At 42.5% G+C, this 18017-nt stretch overlaps 2 protein-coding genes across 5 annotated transcripts in view; both read left to right on the top strand.

The window, feature by feature from the left end:
* brf1a (BRF1 general transcription factor IIIB subunit a) overlaps positions 1 to 3497 on the top strand; it is a 31324-nt gene extending 27827 nt beyond the window's left edge. For both annotated transcript variants that reach the window (XM_079473507.1, XM_079473506.1), the window contains exons 18-19: positions 273 to 423; positions 1803 to 3497. In XM_079473507.1, the coding sequence (XP_079329633.1) occupies positions 273 to 423; positions 1803 to 1840 (189 nt within the window). In that variant the 3' untranslated portion in view covers positions 1841 to 3497. The remainder of the gene's footprint in view (positions 1 to 272; positions 424 to 1802) is intronic.
* A 1823-nt stretch (positions 3498 to 5320) lies between these two features.
* Positions 5321 to 12580, top strand: LOC306903529 (E3 ubiquitin/ISG15 ligase TRIM25-like). 3 transcript variants are annotated; one of them, XM_079472786.1, is made up of 10 exons: positions 5573 to 5624; positions 6123 to 6220; positions 8239 to 8292; positions 8439 to 9195; positions 9371 to 9466; positions 9792 to 10025; positions 10119 to 10275; positions 10466 to 10507; positions 10598 to 10639; positions 11287 to 12580. In XM_079472786.1, exons 4-10 carry the CDS (start codon positions 8593 to 8595, stop codon positions 11922 to 11924), a joined length of 1812 nt encoding a protein of 603 aa, XP_079328912.1. In that variant the 5' UTR covers positions 5573 to 5624; positions 6123 to 6220; positions 8239 to 8292; positions 8439 to 8592; the 3' UTR covers positions 11925 to 12580. The 3 variants fall into 3 exon arrangements, with proteins under 3 accessions (XP_079328911.1, XP_079328910.1, XP_079328912.1); XM_079472785.1 differs by lacking the exons at positions 5573 to 5624; positions 6123 to 6220 and adding an exon at positions 5321 to 5570; XM_079472784.1 differs by lacking the exon at positions 6123 to 6220 and having other exon boundaries at positions 5549 to 5624.
* The last annotated feature ends 5437 nt before the right edge of the window (positions 12581 to 18017 follow it).

The raw sequence follows: 18017 nt of genomic DNA, 5'->3' as shown, positions 1-18017 counted from the left end.
TAATAATAATGTTTTTTAAATAAATTATTAAAATACAATTAAGAGATCATAGCAAATTCTCATTTTACTAGATGTATTGTGGCCATTCTAGTGTCTGTAGTGACATCCAAGAGCGATGTGAAAGACTGGCAGTGTGATAAGACACATGAAAACTGTGATAAAAATCTTTGTAATCTTAATGGTAAACGGGCAGTGAATGCTTTTTTATGTTGACTTATGAAGCATTTTGAAGTATTGACCATCTTTTTCATCTTCATCCTGCTCATCTTCAGAAAGGGTCTGTTACCCCAGTGGCCGCCCCTGCCCAGAATGCTGTTGTTGTGGAAAGCGGACCGGTTGCGTATGAAGATCCTACACATGAAGAAGAGGAGGAGGAGGAAGAGGAACACTGCTTTAGTGCCATGCAGTTAATGGGCGGGAGTGGTATGTACTACAGTAAAACCTTACCTTCAGCTTTGGGATGACTTTGGTATTTTACTGTCACTTTCTTATAATGTTTTGTTTAAGATTATGTATCTGTTTTAAGGGATATTTCACTGGCAAATAAAAATGTCCCCATTTTTAACTCACCCTCAATGCATCCTAACTGAATATGACTTTCTTCTTGAAGAATAGTGCAGTCACAGTTATAAAACAACTTATCATTTTACTTCCAAGCAGTAGGATGGGATTGGATGGGCGTAGACTTTTTGAAATATAAATATCAACTGCTCGAGACAGCTTTTTGGTCTTAACAAAGGTCTTCTGAAGCAAATGGATGCATTTGGTTAAGAGAAATATCCTTAATGATAGTTGAAAGTTCAGATTCATATTGAACATATTGAATCCATATAGATCATTGATGTCTAGCTTTCGTTATCCGATGGGGCGTGTTATGTTCTGGTGACGAAGGCTGCATTTTTCGTTTTGCTCCTACAGAATGCCATCTCCTCTGCATGGAAGCTTTTGTCAACGTCATTTTCCAGAATATAACTTCGACTGCATTATTCTTAAAGAAGAAAGTCATATTAGTTAGGATGGCTTGTAGAACATGGGGAAATTTGCCTGTGATTTATCCCTTTAAAGGAATTGTTAACTTTCAACATACATTTTCATAAAATCTTTACTCACCCCTGTTGTCATCCAAGATGTTTTTCTTTAGTCGAAAATAAATTATGTTTTTTGGTTTAAACATTCCAGGATTATTCTCCATATAGTGAACTTCAATGGACTCCAAAGGTCACGCTTGACGTAGGCAGAAGTACCGAGTCAGTATTTACAAATGTGGAGAAGTAGGATCGTTCAAAAGTTGTTGAATGTTCAATGACACATATTAAATTGTCTTTGTGTCAGTTTTTTGTTTAAAATGGTTATTTTGTTTGCGTATCGTGGATTCCTCCTACGTCAAGCGTGAACGTTTCAACTTAATTAAAAAATACGTGAAGTCGTGAACGTGCTTCGTAGAACAGTGCAAGGCGAGCGTTTGTGTTTATAAAGCATATACTTTTTTTTTTAATGACTGATCGTTTCGCTAGATAAGACCCTTCATCGTCTGGTATCGTTTAAAGCAGGGGTTCTCAACCTTTTGCAACTCATGGCCCACCAAGGACCGTTTAATAAAATTCCGACGACCACCTTTCCAAAAATGCGACATTCAAATATAAATTGGAAGAGGCACAATCTTGAATGCCAACGGGGGTGAGTAAATTATCGTGAAAATGTATGTTGAAAGTGAACAATTCCTTTAAGGAGAAGTTTTTTTTATAAGTTTTATGTAGTTCAGAAAAGAGCATTACCTCCCATCTGTTTTCTCCTCTCTACAGATTACGGTTTTGATGGAGATGAAGACGACGGGGTATAAATCCAAGGTGTCTTTGAGTGCACCAGTGGAGGAGAGACACTAACTTACCTTGCTGCTTATTTCTTCACCAAAACACGGACATCCAGCCTCTATCTGACTGGTGTTTGTGTACATATTTTTGAGGAAGGATTGTAAACATTACACACTACTGTGACTGGGAACAAACCTCAAGTAAAAGAGAACAAAATATGTGAATCGATGCTTTTGGTGCGAAAACCCCCCACATTTGTGTGTTGGTGCATGTTCTCTGCTCATGTAGCATATGACTTTAGAAGATAGAAGTCACACCTGAGCCTAAACCGTGCAGTTACATAACACACACAGCCATCATTAATCATCAGGTAGCCACACGATCTTCCCTAAGTGCATGCATATATATGGATTTAAACTCACTGTAGACACGCAGGAGTATGCGAGTAAATGTGTGTGCTTGGCGATTGAGTGATGAATCTCTTTGGGAGTGTGTAAGCCTGCTCGCTAACTGCATTATTGTGTGTTGTAGCGTAATGATGACATGATATTGCACATCTAAATAGATTAGCCCCCACATGGTTTACTCCTGTGTGTGGGCAGATGTGCGCATATACAGGTGCCTTTTACTATCGCTGTGTACAAGCCAGGAATACTATGACGACTTATCGGAACAAAGTATTATTTTTTAAAACCAGATGTACCTCTGTTTGCTCAGTATTCAGTTTGGAGTGGAATACAGGTGTAAAACACAGTCTTGCCTTTTGGCGGATGGTAAATTTTGCTCTGTTAGTTCGCGTGTTTTCTAGTGCCTTTTTTGTTTTTATTGTACAATGACTTGCTAGTCCTGTGGATTTCACATTCTGGTCTGATAGGCTGCTGTTTCATTCAAGCATAATATGTTTGACTTGGATGTTATGATTTTGATTTCACTTTCACATTTTTTTGCTAGTTTTGTATTGAAACATTTAATTAAAATGAATACTTGAAAAATTCCACATAAATGCAATATTTTGTGCATTTTCCTTTCATATTAAGAAAATATGTTTTGAAATGGATAGAGGTAGGCAAAATAATAGATCTGTAGACTGGTATCAGTGTGGGAACGAAAATGTAAAGTATTTTAATACGAGCACACACTTCATATTTAAAGAACTTTTTTGTGTTCTGCTTCTTTTGAAAAAAAGTGGCTATTAATTTTTACGTTATTTATAGTTTATTTTCTTCCAGGACAAATGAATGTTGTATTGTTTCTGATATAAGATGATTTGAAGGGTCTGTGCTGTCATGCTTGAACTATTGCGGTAAATACACCAAACGAACTATAACAAATTAAGACAATGGAGACCTTTCTTGCCCTCTCTAATGAAGCAGGTGACCTAGATGTGCGTTCACAAACAATATCAGTTTGTGTTACCATAGTGTATAGTAACTGGTGAAGGATGAACTCTTGACACTTTGAGGTAAAGTTCAGACTTTTGTGTACGATATCTTGAAGGTTGTTTTGCTTGTTTAATAAAGATCTTCTCCAGAATAAGAGACCTGCGAGACATTTTAATCTTGAAAAACAAAAAAACACCTTTGTTTGTGCAACTGCAAGCTTTATTTATTTCAGAACCTGATATGACTTATTCTGTATGTGAAATACATAATTGTGAATCAGTCAAAATAAATCATTTTAATATTTAATATCGGCTACTATGTTTATGAATTTAAAACACTCTACGCAAGTCCTAGTCCAGGCTCTTGTCCTGTCCAAACTGGATTATTGCAATGCGCTTCTGGCTGGACTTCCTGCTTGCACAATCAAACCTCTCCAGATGATCCAGAATGCGGCGGCAAGAGTGGTCTTCAATGAACCGAAGAGAGCGCATGTAACTCCGCTCTTCATCAGGTTACACTGGTTCCCTGTTGCCGCCCGCATAAAGTTCAAGGCTTTGCTCCTGGCCTACAAGACCAACACCGGATCTGCACCATCGTATCTCCACTCGCTAATGCAGATCTATGTTCCTGCCAGATCACTGCGGTCTGCAAAGGAACAACGACTAGTGGTACCATCCCAAAAAGGAAAAAAGTCACTCTCCCGTACCTTCACTGGATCTGTTCCACATTGGTGGAATGATCTACCTGCTGCTACAAGATCAGCAGACTCTGTTGCCATCTTTAAAAAACGCCTAAAAACGCATCTCTTCCGTCAACACGTCGCTGATTGAGTTTTTCCTAATTCTCTTCCCTTTCCTTCTTAAAAAAAAAATACTAACCTCACTATTCTTAGCTTTTATACTGTGCTAGGCTTTATTGGACTAGTTTGATGCACTTATGTATTTTCGTTGCCTATGTTGTTATAATTGCTTCCAATGTTTCCTCATCTGTAAGTCGCTTTGGATAAAAGCGTCTGCTAAATGTAAATGTAAATGTAAAACTTGAATTATTTTTGCGCTCTAGACTATTAGACCAGTAATGAAATTTGAAAAAGATGGGTTCGGTAATGTGGGTATTACATTGCAGAGCATTAGGCTCGAAGTTTTGTTCACTTGACCCAAACCTTAGCAGTAGTACAGATTATCTTAAGCACCAATGAGACAAGGCATTCTGAGGAAAGGCTGGGAAATGTTTTTCGGTTCATATGCCTGTAGCTGTTTTTTGGGGGGCATAGAAACAAGCCATAATAATTCTAAGGTCTCATCCACTGAGATGTGACCTCACACTTTTCCGCAGGGGAAGTGCTGGTGTGAGATGTTCTTAAGGTCAAGTGTATTTACCTTGTGTAATGGAAGGGGCAGTCATGGGTATTTACTTTAAGGCCAGTGAACATTCAGAGTAATAAAGCAAAGTAGCTCCTCACTGCAGGACGCAAAATCCAGGGGACGGGGGTTGGATCCAGATCCAGTCTCCTCCCATTGCATTGTGATTAGTTACGACTTAATACAGTAATGTAGATCCAAAGTTATTCATTTGGTTTAAGTTTGCTATTGCTATTCAAATAACGGCTAAGTATATAAAGTGGGAGGCGTCGGATCCAACCACGTACCATGGATGTCAGGTTCTGCATTGAGGACCATCTAGCAAAAAGAGCTAAGAAACAACTTGATCCTCAGAAAAGACTGCAGCATTTTTTCTCTGATGTAAAGCGTGGTGCTCAGTCACTAAAATATTAAATGAACATGTTCAATTTTCCTTTTCACACTTCTGTCAATCACAATGTTTATTCTGACCTTCTTCTATTGCACATGTGAAATGAACACTGATCAGAGATCAGCTTTGAGTGTTTGGCTGACGGGAGATATTGTGGGTCAATCTGTTTGATGAACGTGGGAGAGACAGGATTTGCTGAGACCGTGAGAAAGGCGGAAGAAATATTGATTGGTTTTCCAAATGAGAATATTTCTCATTCACAGAGGACAAGCCAATGTGTAAGTAACCTTTCTCCAAGAATACAGAATAATGTTCCTTATTCTAAACACCATTAAATATTTTTTTTATAGTGGAGTTTGCAGCATCTTCTTGGGCATCCTTTGCTGTTCTTGTACTTTGAGCACGTGGCACCAGAGGGTGCAAAGTACAGGGAGGCTCAGATATTTCCCTGCGTTCTAATCAGCATACTATCCGTCCTAATAGTGTTCGAATGTCGAATTAGTACGTCCCAAAACGTCTTAGTAAATCTTAGTATGTTGAAAATAGTATTCCAAAGATTCCCGGATGGTCTACTACTTCCGGTAAAAATTCGAAGTTCATAATGGACAATGCATGTCGCCACCTGGTGAGTTCCATCGCGCCAAAGTCTATTGGTTTTTGGTAAATCGCCCTAAATAAGGTCTGTGGTAAACAAAACTAATATTTTCAAGTGTTATTTTATGACACAAAACACACCAATTGTGACCCTCTTGTGATTTTTTTAAAGCCTTATTGTCTTAAAAACGGCGGTTTCTAATAAGTTGCTAAAATTGAATACGTCCGACTTGAGAAGTCATCGCGCACACAAAGTTCACAATTAATGCAACATTGGCACACATCTTTTAAGATTAAATGCGGGTTCATTCACGTAGTAATAACCAGGGAACACATATTTAATAAAGTTTGAAAGAGTTGTTGGAGGCTTTGTGGTGACGTTGATATCGAGATACCACAAGCGTAGTCTGTTTTAGCATCGTGTAAAAAGCAAGCGCTTTTTCCTTATGGCGATTGTATTTCAGCTTCAACGGTAACAAATGTTGTGTTAATTTGTAAAGATTATATTGATAAACAAACCGTGTAAACATCATAAGCCTTTGTTAATCACATCGCTTATTTTTTGCATTCTTTCTCTCCACAGGTGTTTGTTACTGCGGGCGAGGCCAGCCTCCACTTTGAAATTGACGGTCAAGCCAGCCCTCATGTAGGTTTCAATGCGCGCATATATGAGAGATTACGGTAAGAGCGCCGTAGGATACATTTCAAATTAAAAGCTGTTTTGTGCTCTATCACTTGATAGTGTGTTACCGGTTGCAAGGGATGTTGGAAGCGCAACGAGCAATGTTAAATGTTAAAGTTGTGGCCTAGTGGTTAGAGCGTGACTGTGATCAGAAGGTTGCCGGTTAAAATCTCAGTGCCAGCAGGTCATGACTGAAGGGCCCTTGAGCAAGACACCTTACCCCTGATTGCTCTGCAGTAATGTGTCACTTTATAAAACTACTTGTAAATCGCTTTGGATAAAAGCGTCTGCCAAATGAATAAATGTAAATGTAAAGGGTTGATATGCAGTTTCTATAATGTTCTGGGTGGTTGCTATGCCGTTGCTAAGGCATTCCGGTGGTTGGTATTGTTATTTTTTTATTATATAGGCTGTTTTTACTGTATGTTCAGATAGGTGTTGAAAGAAAACTACCTGTTTTGTATAACGTATTTCACCTCAGAATCATAGTACACAATCTCAGTTTGTCCATCATGCAATATCAGGACTTTCTGATGTGTTGTTTTTAAATTAAAGTCCCCTGAATATCATATATAGACGGTTTTCCTGTAAGAAAACAGGTAGTTTCCTTTACAGATACCTGAACATACAGGAAAAACAGTCTATCTATGATATTCAGTGGACTTTAATTTAAAAACACCACATCAGAAAGTCCTGATATTGCATGATGGACAAACTGTAGGCCTATTACGATTCTGAGGTGAAATACGTTTTACAAAACGGCCAAGAAATCACCCAGAACATTATAGAAACTGCATATCAACCCTTTAACATTGCTCGTTGCCCTAGCAACATCACTTGCAACCGGAAACACTATCAAATGATAGAGTGCGAAACCGCTTTTATTTTGAAATTTGTCCTGCCGGGCTCTTACAGTAATCTCTCATATATGCGCGCATAAAAAACTACTTTACGGTTGGCTTGACCGTCATTTTCAAAGTGGATGCTGGCCTGACCGCAGTGGTATTGTTTGGCTTTTGTTGAAACCAGCAACTTTGTATTCGCACCTTTTATATTATTGCTCCTGTATGACATGTCACTTATTGCTCCATGAACGCTCTGTGAGTCGCTTTGGATAAAAGCGTCTGCAAGATGACTAAATTAAAATGTATATGGGAAAAATGCATAGGCTTTTAGTCAGGGAACCAGCGCGGCACTTAGTTCCGGGCTAGTCTAGCCCACAAAAAAGTCATCTCTGATCCTCTCCATAGAGACAGGACTTGACACGCCAACATGAGTTGTCTCTTCTGCATGAATTAAAAATCATCAGAGGAAATATGTTTTATATATACATATACATACATACATGGACGTAATTTGCCGGTGCGCGGGTGGGATATGTCCCCACCACTTTTTTGCACAGTCAATTTTGTCTCCACCTCTTATTGAAAGAAAGTGTCTATTTACCAAGCAAGTAGAGGCTATTTATTTACAATGCAGATATAATTACATGTATCCACACATTTAACAAATCATATAAGCACGTTTGCTTTTCAGACGGACTTTAAAAAGGCAGTCTTCTCTTACTACAGATGAGCTCAGTATGTGCGTGAAGAGACTTACATATATATGTTATATACATGTATATAAAGCACAGTCTTACAATATATATTTCTCTGACCTCTATTTAAAGCTTTTAAAGCAGGACAGAACTTTTTCAACACCTGGGAATTCAGCAGGAATCTAAAACAGCAGCTAGGAATCGATTCTTAGATTATTAATTTGCATTTAAATGCGATTCCGTGTTCAACTGAAGAAAGGAACCATATACATTTGCCATGGCATGTGGGTGGTAGGCTATTCCTTTAAGCAGGGGCTCTATTTAATTTGTAAACCGTGCAATATACAAGTCTATCTTCTTTACAAAACAAAAAAAGAAAGAAAGATGAAAAGGCAATATTAAGGATGTTAAGAATGAAAGATTTTTGCTCAAAATTAAAAAGCTGCCTTTATTCAAACGCCCCTCCCTTTTTCTTAGAAATGAAACCGAAACTGAACTGCCTTGGGGTTTTATAACAGCTCGCAACGAACTGTAAGTATGCCATATGGTTCAGCAGGATATGTAGCATTTCTTTAAACGCTTACTTTATAGCACAAAGGTATGCTTTTATTTAATATTGTTTGTATTTCAATCACTTTCAATGTCTGTTTTTGCCTGTACTTTTGTGTTTTTATTAGAAGTCGTATTTGCTGATAATTCACTCCTAATACACCTGAAATTCAACAAGGGGTCTTCATTATAGCAATGTTTGCAAGAAACCTTTCCGTTAAGTGAAGCATCTTATTTAAACATTAAAACATTCTTAAAGCCTCTTGGTGTGACATCAACAAAATGGCGGACTGTTCTCATGATCAGAATCCTTTTGAGTGTCCGATCTGTCTTCAACTTCTGACGGACCCAGTGACTATAGGATGTGGACACAGTTTCTGTATGAACTGCATTAAGAAATACTGGGATGTGAATGATCAGAAAGGAGTATATAGCTGCCCTCAGTGCAGGCAGATATTCACTCCAAGACCAACCCTCAACAGAAGCACAGTTCTAGCTGAACTTGTACAGAAGATGAAGAGAGAATCACAAGCTGTTGTACAACAAGCTGTTGAAGCCAATCCTGTGATGAGTTCTGCCGGGTCCAGTGATGTGGATTGTGATGTGTGCATGGAAAACAAACTCAAAGCCATCAAGTTTTGTGTGGTGTGTGTGGCGTCTTACTGTGAAGCTCACATCCAAACTCATTATACATCTGCTGCATTAAAGCGACACAAACTGGTCAATGCTTCCTCACGTCGCTGTGAGCAAATCTGCCCTCAACATGATAAACCTCTGGAGCTGTACTGCTGCCAAGATCAACAGTTAATATGCATGCAATGTGCTCTTATTAACCACCAGAATCATAGTTTGGCTTCACCTGCAGCTAAAAGACAAGAAATACAGGTAAACCACTTGATTTGTCTGCATGATAAGTTTTAAAAAATAAATTTGAACGTCATAATCTAATGAGGTAAGGAAGCACTAAGTCATCAATATGTTTGTCTTTTGTTCCAAAAGGTTCCAAAACAAACATTAAGTCTAACATCAAAAGCAATATTGTGATACAATTTATCCACAGGAACAGTTAAAAACAAATCCGGATGTCCTACAAGAGGAAACGCAAAAAAGAGAAATGAAAAAACAGGAGGTAAAACAAGCCAGTGTCTTGCATAAGGTAATTGTGTTGTAATAATTTTACAGAAACTGACTACATTAGTGCTCTACCATTGTTCCATTTTCAGTTTATCGACCCTGCATAAAAAGTAAACCTTTAGAAGTTTTTACACTTTAATATACTTTTTATATGGAATATTTGTAAAGGAAATATATTTGGTGAATGTTTTCAGGGGTTCAGTTTGGCTCTTGTGGTGTTCCACCATTCCACTGCTACATATATAGGACATAAAAATAAATTAATAAAAAGATAATTATTTTATGTAAATTTAAGCAGAAGCTTCAAGCATAAGTTACTCTGTGTCTTAATCTGTGTCTTTTAACAGCAATCTGCTGAGGCAGCGGTGGAGTACAGCGAGAAGATCTTTACAGAGCTGATCAACTCCTTGGAGAAAAAACGAGCTGACATCACTAAGATGATCAGAAATCAAGAGAAAGCAGAAGAAAGAAAGGCTGAGGAGCTTATACATACATTGGAGCAGGAGATCAGTGATCTCAAAAGGAGACAAGAGGAACTGGGGCAGCTTTTACAGATAGACGATGACATTTATTTCATTCAGGTAACAGACTTGTAACTGAATTAGACATGATCTTTAGTAAAGTACTTTTACAGTTTTGTGATTCTGATTCATTGTTTATTTTTCCATCAACAGAATTTCTCTTCTATTTACAACTATCAACATTCAAACCTGTGCAACATCACTGTAAACCAACATCTGACTTTTGAGGAAATTCACCCAATTCTCTCTGAGTTAAAAAGTCAACTCGATGATCTGTGTGTACACGACACCGTCCGGATATCAGAGAGAGGTGAGTTTTTCATTTATTGACATTAAATTAGATTAATTCATTGTGGAGGAACACAATTGACCCTTTTTCTGTTAAATGTGTGTTTAATTGTTTTATGGCATTAAATGTTCAATAGAATTGTTTATTATTCTAAGATCTTAGATGTGTATACAAGCAAATTTTAATAATAAAATCTTTGCATTTATCTTAGTTACAACTGTCCATATATTGAACGATGAGAAGATTACAAAATGTAAGTCAACATATTTTTTATTAAAAACATAGCATACACATGCAGGCTACAAGAAATATCTATAATTGCTGTTTTTTTTCATTTCTTCAGATTTGCCATCTCGACCCAAAACCAGAGAAGACTTTCTTATATGTGAGTTATGTGGAATACAATATGTCTTGTGTACATTGTATAATGAAATGGGGAAGAGTGAAAAGATCGATTTTGTATGGTGTGGCTTACAGTATGTCTGGATACTGGGTACTAAATACTGGGATACTAAAACACTTAGGCCCGGTTTCACAGACAAGGCTTATCTTTAGCCATTTGCTAAAGCCTTAATTAAATTAAAGTATTTAAGTCATTTTTATTCAACTGCCTTTGATAAAGATATTACTGCTGAGCGTCTTAAGACAAAATACTGGCAAAGACATTTGACATTTTAACTATTTATTTTCAGTTAAGACAGCTCAAACTTTAATTTTTGTTAGGGACAAGTCTTGAGCCTTGTCTATGAAACCAGGCATAAGTGCTTTGCATCAAGAAGTAATCATGTCCGTGCCCTTCAAATAATTCTCCCACCACATTGAGTGTAAAGCGTCTATTGGCCCAAAAATAGATACACACAATAACGCCGTCTTTGCTCTGAACAAAAACTGATGTTAAAGAACATCTGTTGCTCTTTTGAAAGCTGTGCACATGATACTGCTTGAACTAGAACAAAATAATTATAAGTTCATTAAAACATTTTGATTGCCAAGAACTGCATATTTCTGATACAATTTCCTTTATATCCTCAGATTCCTCTCAATTATGCTTGAATCACCAGTCAGCATGTACACAGCTGTCCGTAAACAATAACAGCTCTGTGTCATGGAATAATTCATTTGGTTCCAGTGGTCATTTACTTTTTCCTCCTTCACAGCCATTCGGTTCCATAATGCATTCATCTTTATTATCTTCAGGGAATGTAAATTTAGGTTTCCCAATAACTGTGCCATGTAGGGTTTTTGACACACCTGAAATTCAAAGCAGCACATATCAAGTGTTGTGTGACAAGAGTCTGTCTGGATGCTGTTATTTTGAGGTCAATTATGCAGGCACAGGCTGTTCTATTGCGTTCTCATATGATCGGTTCCATCAGGCAGGTGGAAGCTTTCAGTTTGGATGTAATAACAGGTCCTGGATATTTGACTTCCCGAAGGCTGATATTAATATGTTGCACACAAACATCAACACTATCAATTCCATTGTCTCCTCAAAAATCGGAGTATATCTGGATCATAGTGCAGGAACTCTATCCTTCTATAGTGTTTCTGACAAAATGATCTTACTACACAGAGTCCAGACCACATTCACTGAACCCCTGTATCCTGGATTTTCTTTGCAGAAATGGAAAAATGGCTCAGTGAACATTTGTGATCTGCCACCAAAATGAGTAAATCTCATGTAATGCTGATTAGTCTAGAAATACACTTATCCTACATCACAACAATTCTGTTGTAATTTTTTAAACCACTTTTGATGCAAAAACAAGTATATTAGCATGTGAATGGGATTCGATTTTATAATCACTGAATGCATAATGTTCTGTACTCTGCAATTTACTCTGAATACCAAAAGCACAGTTCATTCTAGCAAATGTACAAAAAATGTTATGTAAAAAAAATGTCTTTTTACTTTTACATTATTAATTTAGCAAATGCTTTTCTCCGAAACTACCTGAGAACATTTACCAATTTGTCAGTGAGTTAACAATAAGTCTACAAAGACAGTGTGGAACAGGTGTGTTTTAATTACTAATGATTTAAACCAACAATATTATTGGATGGAGTTCGGTTCACTGTTAATTTTCGGGGTTTGCGTTTAAATTATGACCAGTCTAAAGTTGAAGCAGAACATCCCTGCGTACAGCGTTAACATGGTTTGCCTACTAAGATTATGGAATTGTTTTTGAAAGCATTTACTGGATGAAAAGAGTTTGTGAAATAGCCTAACAATAAAAGGGTTTTTCTTTAGAATTCTGCGTGCCGACTGTATATTGAATACAATATTAAAAATAAATAATCTCTTTTTTGTCTGGTTTTATTTTGTTAAGTGATATGCTGATTTGTTCTGAAATTATCAAAAAAAATTACTTTGCATTTACATAATATTTGTAATTATCCAAAGCAGATTGCACACGGTATTCATCCTATGGAGACGATTCCATGATTCTGTTAACTGCTTGTGGTGTTGTAACGAGTAGGGTTACACAGGGTTATCCAAGTAAGTGTTGCAGATCCATTGCAGTTTTGAAGTAGTTTATTAAATTATAACAAAGATCAAAACAAAGAAATGTATAATCCACATGGCAAACTGAGAACTAGAAAACATAAAAGCTATAATAGGACAAGAACCAAATTAACCCAATACAACGTTTGACCAAGGCCAAATTAATCATTGATATATATGCATGGGATAACAAGCAGGCAAACAAGAAACACCTGACAATAATTAACACTGAACCAACAATCAAAGAACTACAAAATGGGAAACAACAACTCGGGTAAACAAACTAAAAGTCCACACCACACATGAAAATCCTTAAGAAATCATAACGGGTGCCGCTCAACTTTTGACTTGTTTTTGCCGTTTTCTATCTCCAGACACATTTCACGAGTTCGCCCTCGCTAATAAACAGCTCCTTGTTGGGATAGATGGTAAAGCATGGGAATGAAGGTTATGCGTATTTGGCGTGTTGTGCAGGGAGTGGGCTCCGAGCCCGCCGGATCTATCCGAACCCGGAGCACTCTACCCTGCTCAGAGCAAGTGCTCCGGGCTCGGAACCGGCTCGAGCCCAGAACACACCCCCCCGGGGGTCCTGCGGGACTTTAGAAAAATGAGAGGAGCTGGGGTGGAGGAGGGATGCTTATCTGACAAGATGCAACAGGTAAGATTGTTTGTCTATTTATGATAGAGCTTGCAGGAGCTGATAGGGTAGATACGGTGATTGCTGATGGTGAACCAGCCTAGATCATTAAGTGGAGATTACGTGCTCGGCTGATAGGTGATTGCTGATGGTGAACCAGCCTAGATAATTAAGTAGAGATAGCGTGCTCGGCTGATAGGTGATTACTGCTGATGGAACATCGGGCTGATTTATATGCTTAGGTTCCTCCCGAACTTTGTTAATAAAACATCATTTCACGAGTTCGCCCTCGCTAATAAACAGCTCCTTGTTGGGATAGATGGTAAAGCATGGGAATGAAGGTTATGCGTATTTGGCGTGTTGTGCAGGGAGTGGGCTCCGAGCCCGCCGGATCTATCCGAACCCGGAGCACTCTACCCTGCTCAGAGCAAGTGCTCCGGGCTCGGAACCGGCTCGAGCCCAGAACACACCCCCCAAATGCAAATAAAGCTGGACAACCGCCGAAGTACGCATACACCCCCCCAAAAATGCCATGCTGTGCGTTACGGAGGTACAACCTGAATTTAATAAACGAAAGGATGAGGGCCTGTTTAGGCTATCGCTGCTGTGATACTAACCTCATTGCTCGTAGTGTCTGCTGCTACAGAGCTTTGTTGGAAGCTCGGGCCCCTGCAGGGGCAGTTGCTGCTGAAAAACTAACCTCATTGCTAGTAGTGTCTGCTGCTACAGAGCACTTGTTGGAAGCTCGGGCCCCTGCGGGGGCAGTTGCTGCTGTGATACTAACCTCATTGCTCGTAGTGTCTGCTGCTACAGAGCACTTGTTGGAAGCTCGGGCCCCTGCGGGGGCAGTTGCTGCTGTGATACTAACCTCATTGCTAGTAGTGTCTGCTGCTACAGAGCACTTGTTGGAAGCTCGGGCCCCTGCGGGGGCGGTCGACCCTTGTGCGACCAATGCGCTTGCGTGACCAATGCACGAGTGTGACTGGGAACCCTTGTGCGACCAATGCGCGTTGCGTGACCAATGCACGAGTGTGACCCTTGTGCGACCAATGCGCGTTGCGTGACCAATGCACGAGTGTGACCCTTGTGCGACCAATGCGCGTTTCGTGACCAATGCACGAGTGTGACCCTTGTGCGACCAATGCCCGTTGCGTGACCAATGCACGAGTGTGACCCTTGTGCTACCAATGCCCGTTGCGTGACCAATGCACGAGTGTGACCCTTGTGCGACCAATGCGCGTTTCGTGACCAATGCACGAGTGTGACCCTTGTGCGACCAATGCGCGTTGCGTGACCAATGCACGAGTGTGACCCTTGTGCGACCAATGCGCGTTGCGTGACCAATGCACGAGTGTGACCCTTGTGCGACCAATGCGCGTTTCGTGACCAATGCACGAGTGTGACCCTTGTGCGACCAATGCGCGTTGCGTGACCAATGCACGAGTGTGACCCTTGTGCGACCAATGCGCGTTGCGTGACCAATGCACGCTGGTGGTGCCTGCTGCTACAGAACACTTGTTGGAAGCTCGGGCCCCTGCGGGGGCGGTCGCTGCTGCGATACTGGCTTCATTGCTGGTGGTGCCTGCTGCTACAGAGCACTTGTTGGAAGCTCGGGCCCCTGCGGGGGCGGTCGCTGCTGCGATACTGGCTTCATTGCTGGTGGTGCCTGCTGCTACAGAACACTTGTTGGAAGCTCGGGCCCCTGCGGGGGCGGTCGCTGCTGCGATACTGGCTTCATTGCCGGTGGTGCCTGCTGCTACAGACCACTTGTTGGAAGCTCGGGCCCCTGCGGGGGCGGTCGCTGCTGCGATACTGGCTTCATTGATGGTGGTGCCTGCTGCTACAGAGCACTTGTTGGAAGCTCGGGCCCCTGCGGGGGCGGTCGCTGCTGCGATACTGGCTTCATTGCTGGTGGTGCCTGCTGCTACAGACCACTTGTTGGAAGCTCGGGCCCCTGCGGGGGCGGTCGCTGCTGCGATACTGGCTTCATTGCTGGTGGTGCCTGCTGCTACAGAGCACTTGTTGGAAGCTCGGGCCCCTGCGGGGGCGGTCGCTGCTGCGATACTGGCTTCATTGCTGGTGGTGCCTGCTGCTACAGAACACTTGTTGGAAGCTCGGGCCCCTGCGGGGGCGGTCGCTGCTGCGATACTGGCTTCATTGCTGGTGGTTCCTGCTGCTACAGACCACTTGTTGGAAGCTCGGGCCCCTGCGGGGGCGGTCGCTGCTGCGATACTGGCTTCATTGCTGGTGGTGCCTGCTGCTACAGAACACTTGTTGGAAGCTCGGGCCCCTGCGGGGGCGGTCGCTGCTGCGATACTGGCTTCATTGCTGGTGGTTCCTGCTGCTACAGACCACTTGTTGGAAGCTCGGGCCCCTGCGGGGGCGGTCGCTGCTGCGATACTGGCTTCATTGCTGGTGGTGCCTGCTGCTACAGAGCACTTGTTGGAAGCTCGGGCCCCTGAGGGGGCGGTCGCTGCTGCGATACTGGCTTCATTGCTGGTGGTGCCTGCTGCTACAGAACACTTGTTGGAAGCTCGGGCCCCTGCGGGGGCGGTCGCTGCTGCGATACTGGCTTCATTGCTGGTGGTGCCTGCAGCTACAGAGCACTTGTTGGAAGCTCGGGCCCCTGCGGGGGCGGTCGCTGCTGCGATACTGGCTTCATTGATGGTGGTGCCTGCTGCTACAGAGCACTTGTTGGAAGCTCGGGCCCCTGCGGGGGCGGTCGCTGCTGCGATACTGGCTTCATTGCTGGTGGTTCCTGCTGCTACAGACCACTTGTTGGAAGCTCGGGCCCCTGCGGGGGCGGTCGCTGCTGCGATACTGGCTTCATTGCTGGTGGTGCCTACTGCTACGGAGCACTTGTTGGAGGCTAGGACCCCTGCGGGGCCGGTTGGGCGAGTGGTGCAGTCTTCGAGACTTTGAGAACAACGTCGTGAGATGGAAGCGCTGGCTGCCTTGTTAACAAACTGTATTGTGGTGCCGCCTTCAGCAAAGAAGACTGGCTCAGCCGAGCCCCAGATGTGAGAACCATCTCCTCCGAAGGTGTTCCCGGGTGTCAAAGCTGGACAACTGGTAACTTGTGAATGCGACGCCTGCTTGAGTCGATTGGTCCGAAGGTGATGCGATCTTCAAGGAATCATGAGTCAAAGTGGCTGAGGTTTGAACTAACATCCGAGACTATCAGATGATACGGGCAAGGAGTGTTTGCTGGGCTTCCCTGAGGAGCGACAAGTCTGTCCGGATGTAGCTTCTAAAAGCCTCTGATGACCAACGGCCTAGGGCTTGGATCTGCGGCTGGGATAGGCCCTTTTGGGCGGCTGTGGTAGCTGCGCCTATGCGGAAGGAGTGACCGGAAAAGTTGTCTGCTGGGATGCCAGATTGGAGCAGGACGGCTTTGAGGTGCTTCTGAAACCAGAAGCGTGAGGCCGGGCGATTAGAGTCGTCGACGAAGAGGGGATCCGATAAGGCCGCTGACCGGGGTTGTCTGTAGCGAAGGTAGGCTAGGAGGGTTCGATATGGCTGAATCGGTGAATTGATGTTGAACACGTAGACGAAATGACCTCTCCTGGTCTGGTCAGTCTTACTTTGCTTAATCGAGTAAGAAATCGTCTCCGAATCCAGCACCTGGAGGTCATTCATGGTGGGGTGAACTGAAGGGTCGAATTTGGATGTGGTGGTGATCTCTGAGCATCGTAGAAAGCCGAAGAACGCCAATGTGAACATGGCGTCAAGTGTGCGGGCAACATGTGTGGAGTGATATCCCTTGCGGAGGGTGGAGATGCATTTGGTGAGAATCTCCAAGGTAATGGGCCTCCTAGCGTCCTGACGGGCGGGTTGGGATCTTCGTATGCCTTGGATAACCATTGATGTTTGGGAGCTTGCTATGGCCGGTGACGGGGAGTTGAAAATCAATTTATGGAAGAACTGGAGTCCGCTGAGGTAACCTCTGATGGAGCTGGCCTGAAGGTTTTTTGCGGTGTTGAGAAATGAGATGTATGAGGTAATTGTGAGGAGAGAAAATTCTGGGAAGGGAATGCTGAAAGCCTGGTGAAATGATCTGAAGCTTCTCCACGCCGTGAGGTATGATTGCAGGGTCCTGGGGGAAACTGCCTTAGTTATGGAATTGAGAGAGGCATCGAGAAGCGTTTGCAGTGGGTGATTCACTGGAAGATCAACTCCGGATAAGGTTGTACAGGAATAGGCCTGGGGTCCGCTTCGAGCGCCAGCAGCCTGGACTTCTGCCAAAATCTGCGCTCTGATGTTGCTGGAGACTGGTGGAGGTTCCATCACATGCGCGTGTGGAGGCGCTGGCATCGCAGCGGCTGTGGCCAATGAAAACGTGGGGCGTGCCTGTTGAAGAGAGAGAATGGCAGTCGTTTGCGCGTTGTGCGGCGACAAGCTCGTGCTAGCGTTGGCAGCGGCGCCGGAGATATGAGGCCCAGGGACTGAGGCCTGTGACTCTAACGGAGGCAGCCTCACCCCAGAAATCAATTCCGGCGCCGCGGGCCAAGATCCAGGGGCGGGAAAAGCGAATCTAATGGCGGCCGCTTGTGCGTCTAACAGAGATAGGCTCGGGGTCGCGGTGGTAGCGGTGTCAAGGAATTGTGGTACGGAGACCAG

This window comes from Barbatula barbatula (assembly GCF_947034865.1).
Source record: "Barbatula barbatula genome assembly, chromosome: 14".
Taxonomy (NCBI): domain Eukaryota; kingdom Metazoa; phylum Chordata; class Actinopteri; order Cypriniformes; family Nemacheilidae; genus Barbatula; species Barbatula barbatula.
The sequence above is the reverse complement of the archived record's forward strand: the minus strand, read 5'-3'. Positions and strand labels throughout refer to the sequence as shown.

Excerpts from the sequence above, each read along its gene's own strand:
- LOC306903529 (XM_079472785.1), top strand. The coding sequence starts at position 8,593 with ATGGCGGACTGTTCTCATGATCAGAATCCTTTTGAGTGTCCGATCTGT. Across the intron at positions 9,196-9,370 it reads CTAAAAGACAAGAAATACAG|GAACAGTTAAAAACAAATCC; the intron begins GTAAACCACTTG and ends ATTTATCCACAG. Across the intron at positions 10,276-10,465 it reads CGTCCGGATATCAGAGAGAG|TTACAACTGTCCATATATTG; the intron begins GTGAGTTTTTCA and ends CATTTATCTTAG.